Source organism: Salvelinus alpinus, chromosome 26, assembly GCF_045679555.1.
Source record: "Salvelinus alpinus chromosome 26, SLU_Salpinus.1, whole genome shotgun sequence".
Lineage (NCBI taxonomy): Eukaryota > Metazoa > Chordata > Actinopteri > Salmoniformes > Salmonidae > Salvelinus > Salvelinus alpinus.
In genome coordinates this window covers 6,505,950-6,521,287 of record NC_092111.1, presented here as the reverse complement: position 1 = coordinate 6,521,287, position 15,338 = coordinate 6,505,950, and the positions used below count along the sequence as shown (strand labels likewise).

Here is a 15,338-nt window from a genome sequence, read left to right as displayed (position 1 = left end):
AAAATTGATTCAATATTTTTTTCCTCATCAATCTACACACAATATCCCATAATCACAAAGTGAAAAAAGGTTTTTAGAAATTTTTGCAAATGTATTACAAATAAAAAACAGAAATACCGTATGTACATAAGTATTCAGGCACTTTGCTATGGGTCTCGAAATTGAGCTCAGGTGCATCCTGTATACATTGATCATCCTTGAGATGTTTCTACAACTTGATTAGAGTCCACCTGTGGTCAATTGAATCGATTGGACATCATTTGAAAAGGCACACACCTGTCTTTATAAGGTTCCACAGTTGACAGTGCATGTCAGACCAAAAACCAAGCCTTGAGGTCGAAGGAATTGACCATAGAGCTCCCAGACAGAATTGTGTCAAGGCACATCGGAGCATTTTCAGGAATATCTGTATCAACTGGAAATCTGTCCATTAAGCTTGAATTGGGGTCATGAACCTGACTGAACTCAGATGTGGGCACATTGGCTGCGTTTAGACAGGCAGCCCAAATCTGATATTTTCTACATCTAATCAGATCTGAATAAGATCTGATGTGAAAAGATCTGATGTGATTGGTCAAAAGACCACTTAGTGGAAAAAATATCTGAATTTGGATGCCTGTGTGAACGCAGCCCTTGTGACCATGTTTGACATCCTAAATTTAAAATACGCTTGATATTGTATTAATCAACAAACGATTTATCGGCTAAACTTGGTGTCAGTTTAGTCTCTGATACGTATTGTCTACTTTTATTTGAATAACCATACTTTCTATTTATCAATCTACTAATTTGAATGTCATTGTTATGGAGTTAAATCCTGGGACTTTGTTGATTAGTGAACTATTAGTAACCATAGCCCAAACCTAACAACTGTGTTAGACAAGTAAAGTTCACCTAACATTGCATGATTTCCTCTCAAATGATACAGGACATAATCTATGTGAACTGGTCGTATTGTGTTGGACAACATACTGTACCTAATCGAGACATCAAGCAATTTTCTAAACTTTTGGCGTTCTTGGGAGAAAGAACAATTAATTAAATGATCTAATATCTATTGAGTTGATAAGGAATCATGATCATGTCTTTATGAAATAATGTTATGCTGACTGAACATGTATGTCCTACCTGTAACATTAGTTACACTATGGACTGATCATGTACTGTATGTTTCTCCCTTTCGGTGACATTTGTTTGACCGTTTACCTTTATTTAACTAGGCAAGTCAGTTAAGAATAAATTCTTATTTACAATGACAGGATTTCAATGGGACTCCCAATCACAGCCAGGATTTGAACCAGGGAATTTAGTGATGCCCCTTACACTGAGATGCAGTGGCTTAGACCGCTGCGCCACTCGGGAGCCCAAGTGTGTATATTTTCAAGAGGACCACAATGGAAATATTTGTAACTTTTTGATGTCATCCTTCATGATTTGAATCGCATTTACACTATATCCTCGTGTGGTTGTATTGTGTTTAAAAATGTATATTTAATTAAGGAATACAAAATATTGATTTGCCCTTTATGAATGCGGAATACACCTGACTTTGCTAATTCGTAAAACAGGAACAGAATTGTTCTCAGGGTTCCTTGTTCCAGTGTATTCAGTACATTATGTATATTGTGGCAAACAATTCATTCTCTTTTTTCCTGGCAGTCTGACGCCATCCACAGTCTTTGGTTGACTTGTCTTTATTTATCTTCCTTCTTTTTTTTCGCTCTGAAGTTTTAATGTTGAAATGTGATAGACACAGCTTGCACACACACACACGCCCACACAAACAAATGTCCTTTGTACTCTGAGGTATGTTCTGATGATTAAGCCCATCTATGAGGAACTGATTTTTCCTACCTCACCATGCCAGACTGGTAATACCACTAAATGTAAGTCACCCAGTTAAATATAAACGTCAGTGATACGGAGCATAACACCGCCCACAGCTACAGTGGCCTATGGCTTCCTTGTTCCTCAGGCACATATTTAACTGGAAGCCAAAGCTGATGCTGGTAGGAATAGACATTAAAAGATGTTCTGGAATACACTCACTGGAAATGTATTGGAATGTCAGCGGGTGTAATTATAGGAGCACCTTGGCTTTGACTACGGCATTGGGAGAGACTCCAGAACAGAGCAGTGCTTCTCACATCAGACACTGATGCACTGACACCCGCTGCTGGCTCCTTCACTGACTTCTACCTCTAAACAGGTTTTATATGCACACTTTATCTGTGAGTATAGAGTTGTTTTTATTATTTGAATATTGCTCGTATCATTAAGTGGGAATAGTATTTATTAATATTGAATTTTTTATTGGACCATCCACTACCGCCCCTCTTCGGAGGACAAAAATAACTGTGTTTTTACAGCTTTTTCTTTTTGGTTACATGTAAATTCTGCAAACATTTTAAATACATGGCACTTCATTTTTTGTACACGGTAGTTACAAAGCAAGAATATAGTTAATAATAGTAATTAATAACGGGAATAGTAGTAAATAATGTTTTGTACTGTAAGAACAATGTAAGAATGCATTGGTTATAGTTGGAATCCATAGCTGTAAAACTGAATCTGAGACCGTTGTATAGCATCTGACTGTTTTGAATTTAAAATCTGTGTTGAAAACCAATAGCATTAACTTTCAATCAGATAGCAGACCGACTGGATATAAAGATAACAGCACCACTTGCTTCACAGAGATGTGATAAGAGAGGGCTGGTAAGATAATCCAATGAATAGGAGTAGTACTCTGAGGGACAAAATAGTCAGTCCCCATTAAAACGTATTAGTCTTGCAGTGTTGGACAAATAACAATTTAATACATTTTACAATAAGGCTGTAATGTCACAAATGTGGAAAAAGTCAAGGGGTCTGAATACTTTCCGAAGGCACTCTATCTATAATCGCTAACAAAGGACAAACGCAGAAACACAACAATAATGCTTCCTTTCCAACAACTCCCGAAGTCTTTACCCTTTAGTAATGGAAAAATGGTAAAAGGTTGCAAAATTTAGGTAACTTTTTCCTGTAACTTTCCCAAACTTCTCAGGTTTTCTAGAAATCCTGGTTGGAAGATAATCAAAATCAAGGGGGAATAAGCAGGAAATCCAGAATCCTCCAACTAGAATTGTATTATTATTATTTAACTAGGCAAGGTCAGTTAAGAACAAATTCCTATTTACAATGACGGCCTACACCGGCCAAACTCAGACGACGCTGGGCCAATTGTGCACCGCTCTATGGGACTCCCAATCACAGCCGGTTGTGATACAGTGTCACAACTTCCGCCGAAGTCGGTCCCTCTCCTTGTTCGGGCGGCGTTCGGCGGTCGACGTCATCGACCTTCTAGCCATCGCTGATCCTCTTTTCATTTTCCTTTGGTTTGGTTTTGTCTTGTCTTCCATCACACCTGGTTCCAATCCCATCAATTACATGTTGTGTATTTAACCCTCTGTTCCCCCTCATTGTCCTTGTTGGTGATTGTTTGTTTGTAAGCTATGTGCAAGATATGTTCTGGTGTGCGACGGGTTTTGTACCCACGTGTATTATTTTGTATATTTTGGTTTTCTGAGTTTTTGAGCACTTATTAAACTGCTCCGTTTTATACCAAGTTCGATCTCCTGCCCCTGACTTCCCTGCCACCAGCACGCACCCTTACAGAATCACCGACCAGGACAATGAGGGGGAACAGAGGGTTAAATACACAACATGTAATGAATGGGATTGGAACCAGGTGTGATACAAGACAAAACCAAAGGAAAATGAAAAGAGGATCAGCGATGGCTAGCAGGTCGGCGACTTCGACCGCCGCCCGAACAAGGAGAGGGACCAACTTCGGTGGAAGTCGTGACATACAGTCTGGATTCGAACCAAGTTGTCTGTAGTGACGCCTATAGCACAGAGATGTAGAGTCTTACACCACTGCGCCACACCTGTAGGTACAGGGATTAGGAGAAAGTGACTGGTAGCAGGATAAATAATAATAATAATAATAATAGTAAACAGTAAGGCAGCAGCATGTAAACAGGAGTAATAGTGACCAGTAGCAGGATAAATTATAATAATAATAATAGTAAACAGTATGGCAGCAGCATGTAAATAGGAGTAATAGTGACCAGTAGCAGGATAAATAGATAGATACTAAATGGCATTGGCAATCAATAATCAATGAACAGCAGCGTAGTGGTCGTAATACATTTAAGCAATAATACTTTTAGCAGCAGCGTAGATGTGAGGGGGAGCAGTAGTTAGCCATTTAACAGTCTTATGGCCAGGGGATAGAAGCTGTTTAGAAGTCTATTGGTCTTAGCCTTGATGCACCAGTACTCCCTGCCAGAGAGGATCATGGAGAACAGTCCAGAACAGTGTCTCAGGTGACTGGAGCCTTTGGCAATTTTTCAGGCCTTTCTCTGACACCGCCTGACATGACGTCCTGGGTGGCTGGGAGCTCACCCCCAGTGATGCTCTGGGCTGTCAGCACCACCATCTGTAGGGCCCTCCGGTCGAGGGCGGTGCAGTTGCCATACTTAGTAATGTGGATAGCGAGGAACTTGAAGCTGTTGACTCCTCTCGACTGTAAAAAAAAATAAAAATAACGAAGCTATTCACTGAGTATACTAAACATTATTAACACCTGCTCTTTCCATGACATAGACTGACCAGGTGAAAGCTATGGTCCCTTTTTGATGTCACTTAAATACACTTCAATCAGTGTAGATGAAGGGGAGGAGACAGGTTGAAGAAGGATTTTTAAGGCTTGAGACAATTGAGACATGGATTATGTATGTGTGCCATTCAGAGGGTGAATGACAAGACAAAATATTTAGGTGCCTTTGAACGGGGCATGGTAGTAGGTGCCAGGCGCACTGATTTGCGTCAAGAACTGCAACGCTGCTGGGTTTTTCACACTCAACAAATTCCCGCGTGTATCAAGAATGGTCCACCAACCAAAGGACATCTTCCCAACTGTGGGAAGTATTGCAGTCAACATGGGCCATCATCCCTTTGGAACGCTTTCGACACCTTGTAGAGTCCATTCCCTGATGAATTGAGGCTGTTCTGAGGGCAAAAGGGAGGCGTGCAACTCAATATTAGGAAGGTGCTCCAGTACGAGTCAATGTGCAGGGGTACGAGGTAGTTGAGGTAATTGAGGTAATATAGTATGTACATGTGGGTAGGGGTAAAAGTGACTAAGCAATCAGGATATACAGTATAATAAACAGAGTAGCAGCAGCGTATGTGAAGTGTGAAAGTGTCTCTGTGTGTGTGTGGCATCAATATGCATGTGTGTGTGTGTGTGTGTGTGTGTTTTGTGTGTGTGAGTGTGTGTGTGTGTGTGTGTGTTGGAGTGTCAGTGTAGAATCTGTGAGTGTGTGGGTAGAGTCTAGTGGGTGTGCATAGAGACAGTGCAAGGGAGTCAGTGTAAAACAATTAAGATAAATCAATAATAAAGGGGGTCAATGTAAATTGTCCAGGTAGCCATTTTATTAACTGTTCAGCAGTCTTATGGCTTGTGGGTAGAAGCTGTTCAGGTGCCTTTTGGTCCCAGACTTGGCCCTCCGGTACCTCTTGCCATGCAGTAGCAGAGAGAACAGTCTATGACTTGGGTGGCTGGAGTCTTTGCCAATTTTTAGGGCCTTCCTCTGACACCACCTGGTATAGAGGTCCTGGATGGGAGGGAGTTCGTTCCCAGTGATGCACTGGGCCGTACGCACTACCTCCTGTAGCACCTTGCGGTCAGATGCAGAGCAGTTGCCATTCCATGCGGTGATGCAGCCAGTCAAGATGCCCTCAATGGTGCAGCTGTAGAACTTTTTTAGGATCTGAGGGTCCATCCCAAATCTTTTCAGCCTCCTGAGGGTGGAAGAGGCGTTGTCGTGCCCTCTTCACGGCTGTGTTGGTGTGTTTGGACCATGATAGGTCCTTAGTGATGTGAACACAGAGGAACTTGAAGCTCTCGACCCGCTCCACTACAGCCCAGTCGTTGTGAATGGGGGGCGTGTTCGACCCTCCGTTTCCTGTGGTACACGATAAGCTTCTTTGTCTTGCCCACGTTGAAGGAGAGGTTGTTGTCCTGGCACCACACTGCCAGGTCATTGACCTCCTCCCTTTAGGCTGTCTCATCATCGCCGGCGATCAGGGCTACCACCGTTGTGTCGTTGGCAAACTTAATGATGGTGTTGGAGTCATGCGCGGCCACGCAGTAGTGGGTGAACAGGGAGTACAGGAGGGGACTGAGCAAGCACCTCTGAGAGGCCCCTGTGTTGAGGGTCATCGTGGTGGATGTGTTGTTGCCTACCCTCACCACCTGGGGGTGTGCCATCAAGAAGTCCAGGATTCAGTTGCAGAGGGAAGTGTTCAGTCCCAGGGTCCTTACCTCAGTGATGAGCTTGAATGCTGAGCTGTAGTCAATGAACAGCCTTCTCATGTACTGTAGGGGTCCCTTTTGTCCAGGTGGGAAAAGGCAGTGTGGAGGGCAATAGAGATTGTGTCATCTGTAGATCTGTTGGGGCGGTATGCGAATTGATGTGGGTCCAGGGTTTCTGGGATGATGGTGTTGATGTGAGCCATGACCAGCCTTCCAAAGCATTTCATGGCTACAGATGTGTGTGGGACAAGGTCATTAGTCATTTAGACAGGCTACCTTGGCATTCTTAGGCACAGGGACTATGGTGGTTTGCTTGAAACATGTAGGTATTACAGACTGGGTCAGAGAGTGGTTGAAAATGTCAGTGAAGACACAGCGCATTCTCTGGTAGGCTCACATCACTGGTCAGCTCTCGGCTGGGTTTCCCTTTAATCTGTGATAGTTTGCAAGCCTTCGCACTATGCAGTAGCGCTGTGAGCATCATGCTTGTGAGCCTATGGGAACACACACACACAGACAGAAAATGTGATACTGGAAGAAAGAATATGAAAGACACTCAGTTCCAGTCATTTTTGTTAGGTGTATCCGTTTTTTTTCTCCAATCCCCTGGCACTTACAGTTTCAGAAAAGGAAATTAAGGAAATCTTAAATATTACAAACACGAAATATGCCTTATAATAACTTGCTAATTGGTGTTCCAAATTAAACACTTCCTAAAGTCTGGAAATTGCCTACACTCCCCACAATTCTTTGAGAGGCAGTTGCTGTGCACCCCAGTTTTCCAGCAGCAAGTGATAACAACCAAAACGACGATGTACAATCAAAGCATATTGAGTTCTGCATTCTACTACTGGATGAATGATTCCCGAATGTATAGAGTAGCACAATGGCTGTGGAAGGTAAGATAACTCAATGTTGTTTATTAAAATTGGTTGTTTGTTTTGTTTCAGCAGTGAGACGAGGCATGATATCACTGTCTATGGATTAATCAACCTGATATAGGCAGTAAGGGGATTCAATTATCTGGCCCGGGTTACCTCGTTGGAGGATTTTGTACTGGGTGAAAAGTGAAGTATTTGAAGCATGCCCGGGTTGAACCGGGCAAAGGCCCATCACCTCATTGGGCGACAGCTGGAAGGGAGGAGCGCCCTTCTCAAATGGAACAGTAATCTGCGCCGCTCTGTCATTTTGTCAGCAAGGCAGCATGGTGCATCTTCCAGAAACATACATCTCTTTTCCATCAAATAAAAGTTCACATTTTCGAACTAGTTTTCATCGGGAAGGCAGATAAAGCATTTTTATCAAAAGCAATCACTTTGCATGGGGGAAACACAGAAACCTACAAATAAATACATGTGCTTAAATACGTCACTTTTGTTTTAAGCCGACTTCGCTCGAATGCGATCAACTTTCAGCCGGGGCAAAACACACCTACAGGGGCGCCTGTGCGAGATTAATCGAACCCTCAGTGATTTCATTAGTTTTGGAACTGGGCTGACTCCTGTGCGTGAGCCAGGTGCCCCATTCAAAGCCAAGGCGAAGTCAGCTCAAAACAAACGTGAATTATGCTAGGCTAAGTAGGTAGTTAGTTTACTTTTGACATGCAAAAATGATTGCTTTTGATAAAAATGTTTTATATGCCTTCAAAACATAGATTTTATGGAAAAGAGATATCTGTTTTTGGACGATGCACCATGCTGCCTTGTTGACAACATGACCGAGCCACAGATTACGGTTTCATTTGAGAAGGGCACTCCTCCCTCACCGCGTTCATGTCACGGGCCATTGACCGGTGCACCATGGCTAAGGTTAATAAAACTCCCTCAGTGATGGGTTTCTGGCACATTTGTTTCTTGAACGGTAGGCTTAATGGAGTTGACAACAACCAGATGCATCCGGTTTTAAGGGATACAGCTAATTCAACCTAGCTTCCTTTTTTTTGCTGAAAACCGGAAAAGTTTTACTCTGCCCAATATCTGTCCACAAACATAAGCCCATGAAGTGAGTAATTTTTGTATGGAGGTCGAATTTGGTAAAAAAAAAAATAATTACTCATTTGCTACATGAGGTATATTTGATTCAATATCAGTAATGGTTAGGTTGTTACAAATGCACTGCTATAAGTGGACACACATTTCGGCAATTTACCCTGACTTTATATTGGAGTTGTTCCTGTGGTCAAAGAGCTAGATAGAGGACTCATCACCATTTTAAAGTAGTCAACTGGGTGGGGATTCCTATGAGTTGGGAGTAATCAGCCAATGAAGAAGAAAATGTACTTCTTTAAAATGGAGATGGGCAGCGCTGGAGATCAGTAGCGCTGCCCATGCAGTCACAGACGTTATAATAGCGCTGATACAAAGATTAGTCCTCTATCTATCTCTATGGCATGTTTTTCACATCCCTCTCATTAGCTAGAATGGTCCACCCCTCCTGCCTTCCATCTTTGAGGACATGTATTTCCATTGTTAGAGCGGTCACTCGAATATCTTGTCAATATAATAGACAATCCTTGGTCACCTGCGCTCAAATGTGAAAGCCTGTGATTGGACGATGTTGCAGTTGCCGCGCTCTATATAATTTTTGGCCTGGTCATCGGTCATCTATTCCTACAGTGCAATTGCTATGGATACCACAATGGTGTTTGCAAAGAGGGAAAGGAGTCCATTCACATGATATACCGATCAGTATTAATACGCAGGCGTCAGTCGGTATTTGAAACCCTGTGTAGCGTTGCTTCGAAAGAGCTGTGATGAAAATACTAGAGAATAGATCTTTCTCTTCAATAATGATTTACATTCTATGCCGGTGTGGGTAAATGTAGAGCAACCGTTTGCATAATTAGTCTACATTTGTGACGCGCGCTGTTACGGTGCGGTGCTTGCGGTCTGCACCTGTTCACTAACATGCCCGTGGTGAGTGCTCCATCTGCGTAGGAAACATCACTTTTTGAAATTTTAAAGCCTTTTATTTGCATTAAATAGATAGCGCGTTATTTCTGCCGAGTATCTACAGTAAGGTCTGGTTTAGGAATTATGCCATGTAGACAAGCGAACGGCTTTGTTCAGACCAGTGATAATAGCCTTTAGTTTCGTAAGGCGACGTTGTGGACATTCTGTGAAGAAGGCAAGACGCTATAGATCGCCATAGTGTGCAGTTCCGCGATGCTCGGCCAGTCACCTCACCTTATTGGAGGCATCTTGTGGATCCAGAATCCAATGAGAGGTATGTTTGGTGGGTTCATAACCTATGGGAGTATACTTATAATGAAACCCTCCTCTGTGTCAGGTGTGACGAGAATTATTGTGGACGGGTTGCCTATCTCATGATCTTTAAGTGTTGCCATGCACTGATGCTATCACTTTCAAACCCGAAACGGTCTCTCTGGTTTCACTTCTCCAGTAAAAATGTAACGTGTTTTGGTGTAATCAACACCTACCATCACTAATTTGAAATGCAACATTTGTTCAAACTGAACCGTGTGATCATCATGTGTAATGTTAAGTGTGTATCATTCATGTGTTGTCCTGGGTCACCCCTGCATCTCCTGGGATTGTGTTATTATTATGTAGTACTGGTGAGGAAAAGTCTAAACTCCTATGTAGCCCATATGACCAGACTGCAGACTCAGGTCTATTCAACATGTCCTTGCTCTAAATATTGTTATACCATTTAACATTTTCTCAATGACCAACTTCACTGTGGTAACACTTAGCTATATTTGCAGATAAGGTATGCCTTTATCTGCAGAAATGATTCTGACGCTGCAATATTCTCTTGCCTTGCAGAGATTGTGTGTAGATATGTGAGCTGCAAATCAGAAGAATTTCTAATCTCACCCAAGGTCAGGTCTTATTCTGCTAAAGCTCCCCAAACATCCTTGTAATGCGCTGGAGATTGTATTTGGATATTTCTTAGGCAGAATATGCAGCTTTTCCACACTTTTAATAAGGATGCCCCCATATCTAGACATTTAATTCTTACTAATACCATATAGGGCCTACGTACAGAGAGACAAAATGTACCTTGGTCCTACTCTCTAGCCTGCAAAAATGTCCTGTAACGAATATAAATGCGTGTAGGCTGTTCTGTGATTGAGTCCTTTCTATGCTGAGTTTAAACAACCTGGATTCAGGGGTAGACAACATAGTAAATATAAATCCGGGACACTCCATTTAGTATGATATGGTATGTATTCATTTGTGTATGTCCATTATGGTTGGGCGGTATCATGATTTTCATACCGTCGCGCCGTCCTAGTCTTATATCGGAATATGAGGCGGCATATTCCGATATAAGAAAAATAGATTTTTGTTTTGTTACTTCAATAGAGTGATCGGGGACGTGCATCTATAGTTTTCCTTCACAGAAAATATACTGAACAAAAATACGAACGCAACATGTAAAGTGTTGGTTTCATGAGCTGAAATGTTCCATACGCACAAAAAGCTTATTTCTCTAAAATGTTGTGCACAAATTTGTTTACAACCCTGTTATTATTTCTCCTTTGCCGAGATTATCCATCCACCTGACAGGTGTGTCATATTAAGCAGCATGGTCATTACACAGGTGTACCTTGTGCTGGGGACAATAAAAGGCCACTTTAAAATGTGCAGTTTTGTCACACGACACAACGCCACAGTTGTCTCAAGTTTTGCGGGAGCCTGCCGTTGACATGCTGACTGCAGGAATCTTTACTAGAGCTGTTGCCAGAGAATTGAATGTTAATTTCTCTAGCATAAGCTGCCTCCAAAGTTGTTTTAGAGAATTTGGCAGTGTATTTCTGTCTGTAATAAAGCCCTTTGTGGGGGAAAAACTCATTCAGATTGGCTGGGCCTGGCTCCCCAGTGGGTGGGACTACCCCATGGCTGCCCCCCTGCCCAGTCATGTGAAATACATAGGTTATTGCCTAATCATTTTATATTTAATTGACTGATTTCCTTATGAACTGTAACTGAGTAAAATCTTAGAAATTGTTGCGTGTTGCGATTTTTATATTTTTTCATTATGTCAAAATCGTGAGACAGCCTATGGGCAGACACCGTGCCTCCCTCAATCTTCACACACACACACACACACACACACACACACACACACACACACACACACACACACACACACACACACACACACACACACACACACACACACACACACACACACACACACACACCCTTGATTAAAGACCAGTGCTGTTACAAATGTGCTGTTCTACTTGATGGTGCCTCTATGTGATGAAGCCTAACTTAATACTGCCGTGAAAACATGTAGAGGACATAGTTCTCATAAAGTTGTCTGTGATGTCACAACTGGTGTCGCTTCATGACAAGTGATACGAACAGTCATGACAATGTCCCGCTGCATGATCTGCTGTATGACAGTGAAAGCTTATCTTGCACATACTGACATAAGTTGTTATGACTGCTTATGTCATCTGTTGCATAATACTTGGGACACTGTAAGCGGCTTTGTGGCTGAGGGTTCCAGTGAACTGTTACAGAACATTGCTTAACACCATGCCCAAACCGGACGTCCGCCACCGTGCGCAAATTGATTTTGTCCCCCCACACCAAACGCGATTACGACACGCATGTTGAAATATCAAAACAAACTCTGAACCAATTATATTAGTTTGAGGACCGGTCGAAAAGCGTTAAACATTTATAGCCTTTTAGCTAGCTAGCTTGCCGTTGCTTAAAACCCTTGATTTAAAAACAGTGTTTACCCCTTTGGCCGACTCTGTCCATTCCCTTCAGTCTGGCCTCTCTCTGCTCAGCCGCTCTAATGCATCCTACCCCGACCCTCCTCACGGTGCGGTCCATTCAGAAGCCTAAATCGAATCCCTCAGTTCCGCCGGCCTAGAGACCTGGCGTCAGCGAGGCCTCTCAGCCCAGGGGAAGATGCTGGCTACACTTCCCGAGGAACCTGACAGGCTCTTTGTTGCACCTCAACACTAGCCGCTTTCACTTTGTTTACTCAGGGCTTTGTGGAAGCACCCACAGTATAGGGAGAAAACACTTTTAACAGCACCTACGTGGTATCATACTTAACCTCAAAGCTGTGGTTGTCAGTGATACACACTGATATGAATGTCTTCTAGCTATTTCTTCTGTGTTCTAGTCATTCCGTAGCCTTACGTAGTACATTACAACCTCAGTAGTATCTTTGGCCATATTCTAGTCAATAAAAGCGGTTAGGATGGAAAATTATATTGTGCCAGATTCATTATGCTTTCAAAATACCCACAAATTGTCTTCATATTCACAGAGCAGCCTATATTTTGTCAGTCACTGATTAGAGAACCTCCTATTCCTCCCACTGAGTTTGTAACTGCCAATTTACTGAAGTGGATTAGATGTAAATTGGAAGGCGTCCTTTTTTTTTTTTTTTACACAGACACACACTCAATTTATATACTGAGGCAGAGTCACACAGAGAAACAGGGAAGAGGTAACACAGTCTAATTTTAGACCTGATGAATATGCAATTGACGCAAGGCACTGAGAGCACGTACCTGCTGATGTCTCCCATGTGTACTGTAACATCAGGTCCTGTAGTTTTACTGTCTGTCAAAAGAATCAATTCACTCAGTCAACGGCATGAATTTCGTATCGTGGTGCGGGTCGCTGCCGGTGAAAAATGCAGTCCGGACCAAACACAGGAAAAGAAACAGAGTTGCGCAATATTATTGGTTGTTTGACTGCGAGCATTTGATGGAACAAACGCAGTATCATATCTTGATATCGCTGAAACATTGTGAATAGCAGCGCATCCGATGCAGATTAGGGGAGACGGGGGGCCTATACTGGGATATAGACTACTGAATATGGCCTATTTACACAGCAGTTAGAGCGGCTATTGTGCTGTTTCCTCGTGCATGTTGTTGAAAGGTAATACGAGGATTGGGACAAAAGTGATGCTTCATGATAATCATAAATGGATTGCATGGACACATGGTTTTGTTCAGGAGTGTTTGTATGTTTGACATTTTGGCAATGTGAAACCACCCGGACCAAATGAAAGAGAATGAATAAATACAATGTAACAAATAGTCGAACTCTGATTCGAACTAGAGCTCAAACGTGTGTGAAAACGCCCTCAGAAAGTACTAGGGAGAGAAACAACTTAAAGTAGGACTGTCTTGGACATGCCAATTACCTTTTTAGAAACTCCTCTCTTAGTTATAAATATGATTCCCGTCTCCTTTTGAATAGAGGGTGCGTCCATAATGGCACCCTATTCCCTTTACAGTGCACTAGTTTCGATCAGCGCCCTGGTCAAAGGTAGTACACTATAATGGGAACAGGGTGCCATTTGGGACACAGTATTGAGCGTCTTGGTGCACCCTGCTGTGTACTCTGCTCGACAACTACTGTGATTATTATTATTTGAACATTTGAACATTTGAACATCTTGGGCATGTTCTGTTATCTCCACCCGACACAGCCAGAAGAGGACTGGCCACCCCTCACAGCCTGGTTCCTATCTAGGTGTCTTCCTAGGTTTTGGCCTTTCTAGGGAGTTTTTCCTAGCCACCGTGCTTCTACACCTGCATTGCTTGCTGTTTGGGGTTTCAGGCTGGGTTTCTGTACAGCACTTTGAGATATCAGCTGATGTAAGAAGGGCTTTATAAATACATTTCATTTCATTTGACTTTGTAACAGCTCTGGACGACCATGAAGTCTGCCGAGTCCCATTCTGCTGCGTGGTTTGAGGTGGCTGAAGTGAGACCATTTCAGAGTCCTTGATATAAATGTGGACACAGATGAGGGACTCGATTTCAGAGGAAGTCCGTAGAGGCTTATTTACTGAATTTTTGCGCACAATATATATTTTTGGTGTGCCATGACATCTTTCGCACGAGGTGAGCGAGATGTCTTGAGGTACTGTAAGAGAGATGTCTTGGTAAGGAATGACATTCTATGCATGATGGAACACCTGAGGTAGAATACACTCTGCTTACTGGGTTATAGAGATGGATAGATATCTACATCCCATTGGGGTTGTTCAGACGTCACAATCCTACTACAACCAGGTAAAGATGTTTTCTTTGAAGACGTCAGGGAAGATACCAACCATACTCTGGTTGGTATCTGGGCACATAACCAGCAGTCTTTGTACGTCTTTTTAGCGACCAGATAATCTGACCATGAGGTCCGACGTCATAAGGATGCCGTTGTAACCTGTTTTGGTTTCTGGGAAATGTGGCTTCTTGAGATTCACCTAACACAGTCATTCAGGAGGGCGCTTGCCTTGCCTACTGTACTCAACATGTAGAAGGACGATCGTTTTACGGGGTTGTGGAAAATACCCATGAGGCTCCTCATACCTATGGGTTGGACCAAGCTTTAAAATCTGTGGCCGCTGAAGTCGAAAAAGTACAGAAACCCCTAAAGCTTTTTTTTCAGTCATGATTATTCTAGGCACTTCGGTTTTTTTTTGGGTTCTCTGCCGTTGCTAAATTGGGAGTGTTGTGCCTTCTGCTGAAATATTCAACACTGTCCTTATGCTCCAAATCGAGCATATAGTCTATTTTTGTATTTGACTCTGTGTTTGATGCCCAGCACAAATACTGTAGCTTACTGCCTCAGCTACACACTCAACGGTGTGAGTTAAATTGTGCACGTTTTGTATTCAGAGAATGCATCCGTTTCTGGTTCACATCGGACAGCCTATCAGAGGCCAGCCTGGGGGGCCATGGTGGAGCCGGGCAAAGTTTGAACACTTAACTTTTGATAGGAAGTCAGGGTGAATTAGGGGGAGAATTGTGATATGTCGCAAACGTCAGTCAGTCCGAAAGTTCCCATGCACAGCCGGGAAATGAACTCATCAAGCCCCGCCATGCCCAAACACTTCCTGTAGGCCTAGATCAGGTCCTCGGCGGTACTCTCAGGCGCATGGTTAGTGGCATCAAAGGTTGTTTGTGCGTACTCTAATACTGTACATTCTAATGTTGGAGCCGACTCGTGCA

At 42.8% G+C, this 15,338-nt stretch overlaps 1 protein-coding gene across 3 annotated transcripts in view; it reads left to right on the top strand.

Moving 5' to 3' along the window:
- Window positions 1-2,003: 2,003 nt before the first annotated feature.
- Window positions 2,004-15,338, top strand: part of LOC139554285 (sterile alpha motif domain-containing protein 12-like) — a 116,965-nt gene continuing 103,630 nt past the window's right edge. Inside the window, exon 1 of one of the 3 annotated variants that reach the window (XM_071367057.1) lies at window positions 2,004-2,231. Coding sequence is in view for 2 of the 3 variants with exons in the window: in XM_071367055.1 (XP_071223156.1) it covers window positions 9,532-9,592 (61 nt within the window). In the remaining variant the exon portion in view is untranslated. Of the gene's footprint in view, window positions 2,232-8,824; window positions 9,593-15,338 lie in introns of those variants that run through there. The other 2 variants (XM_071367055.1, XM_071367056.1) reach the window with 2 other exon arrangements.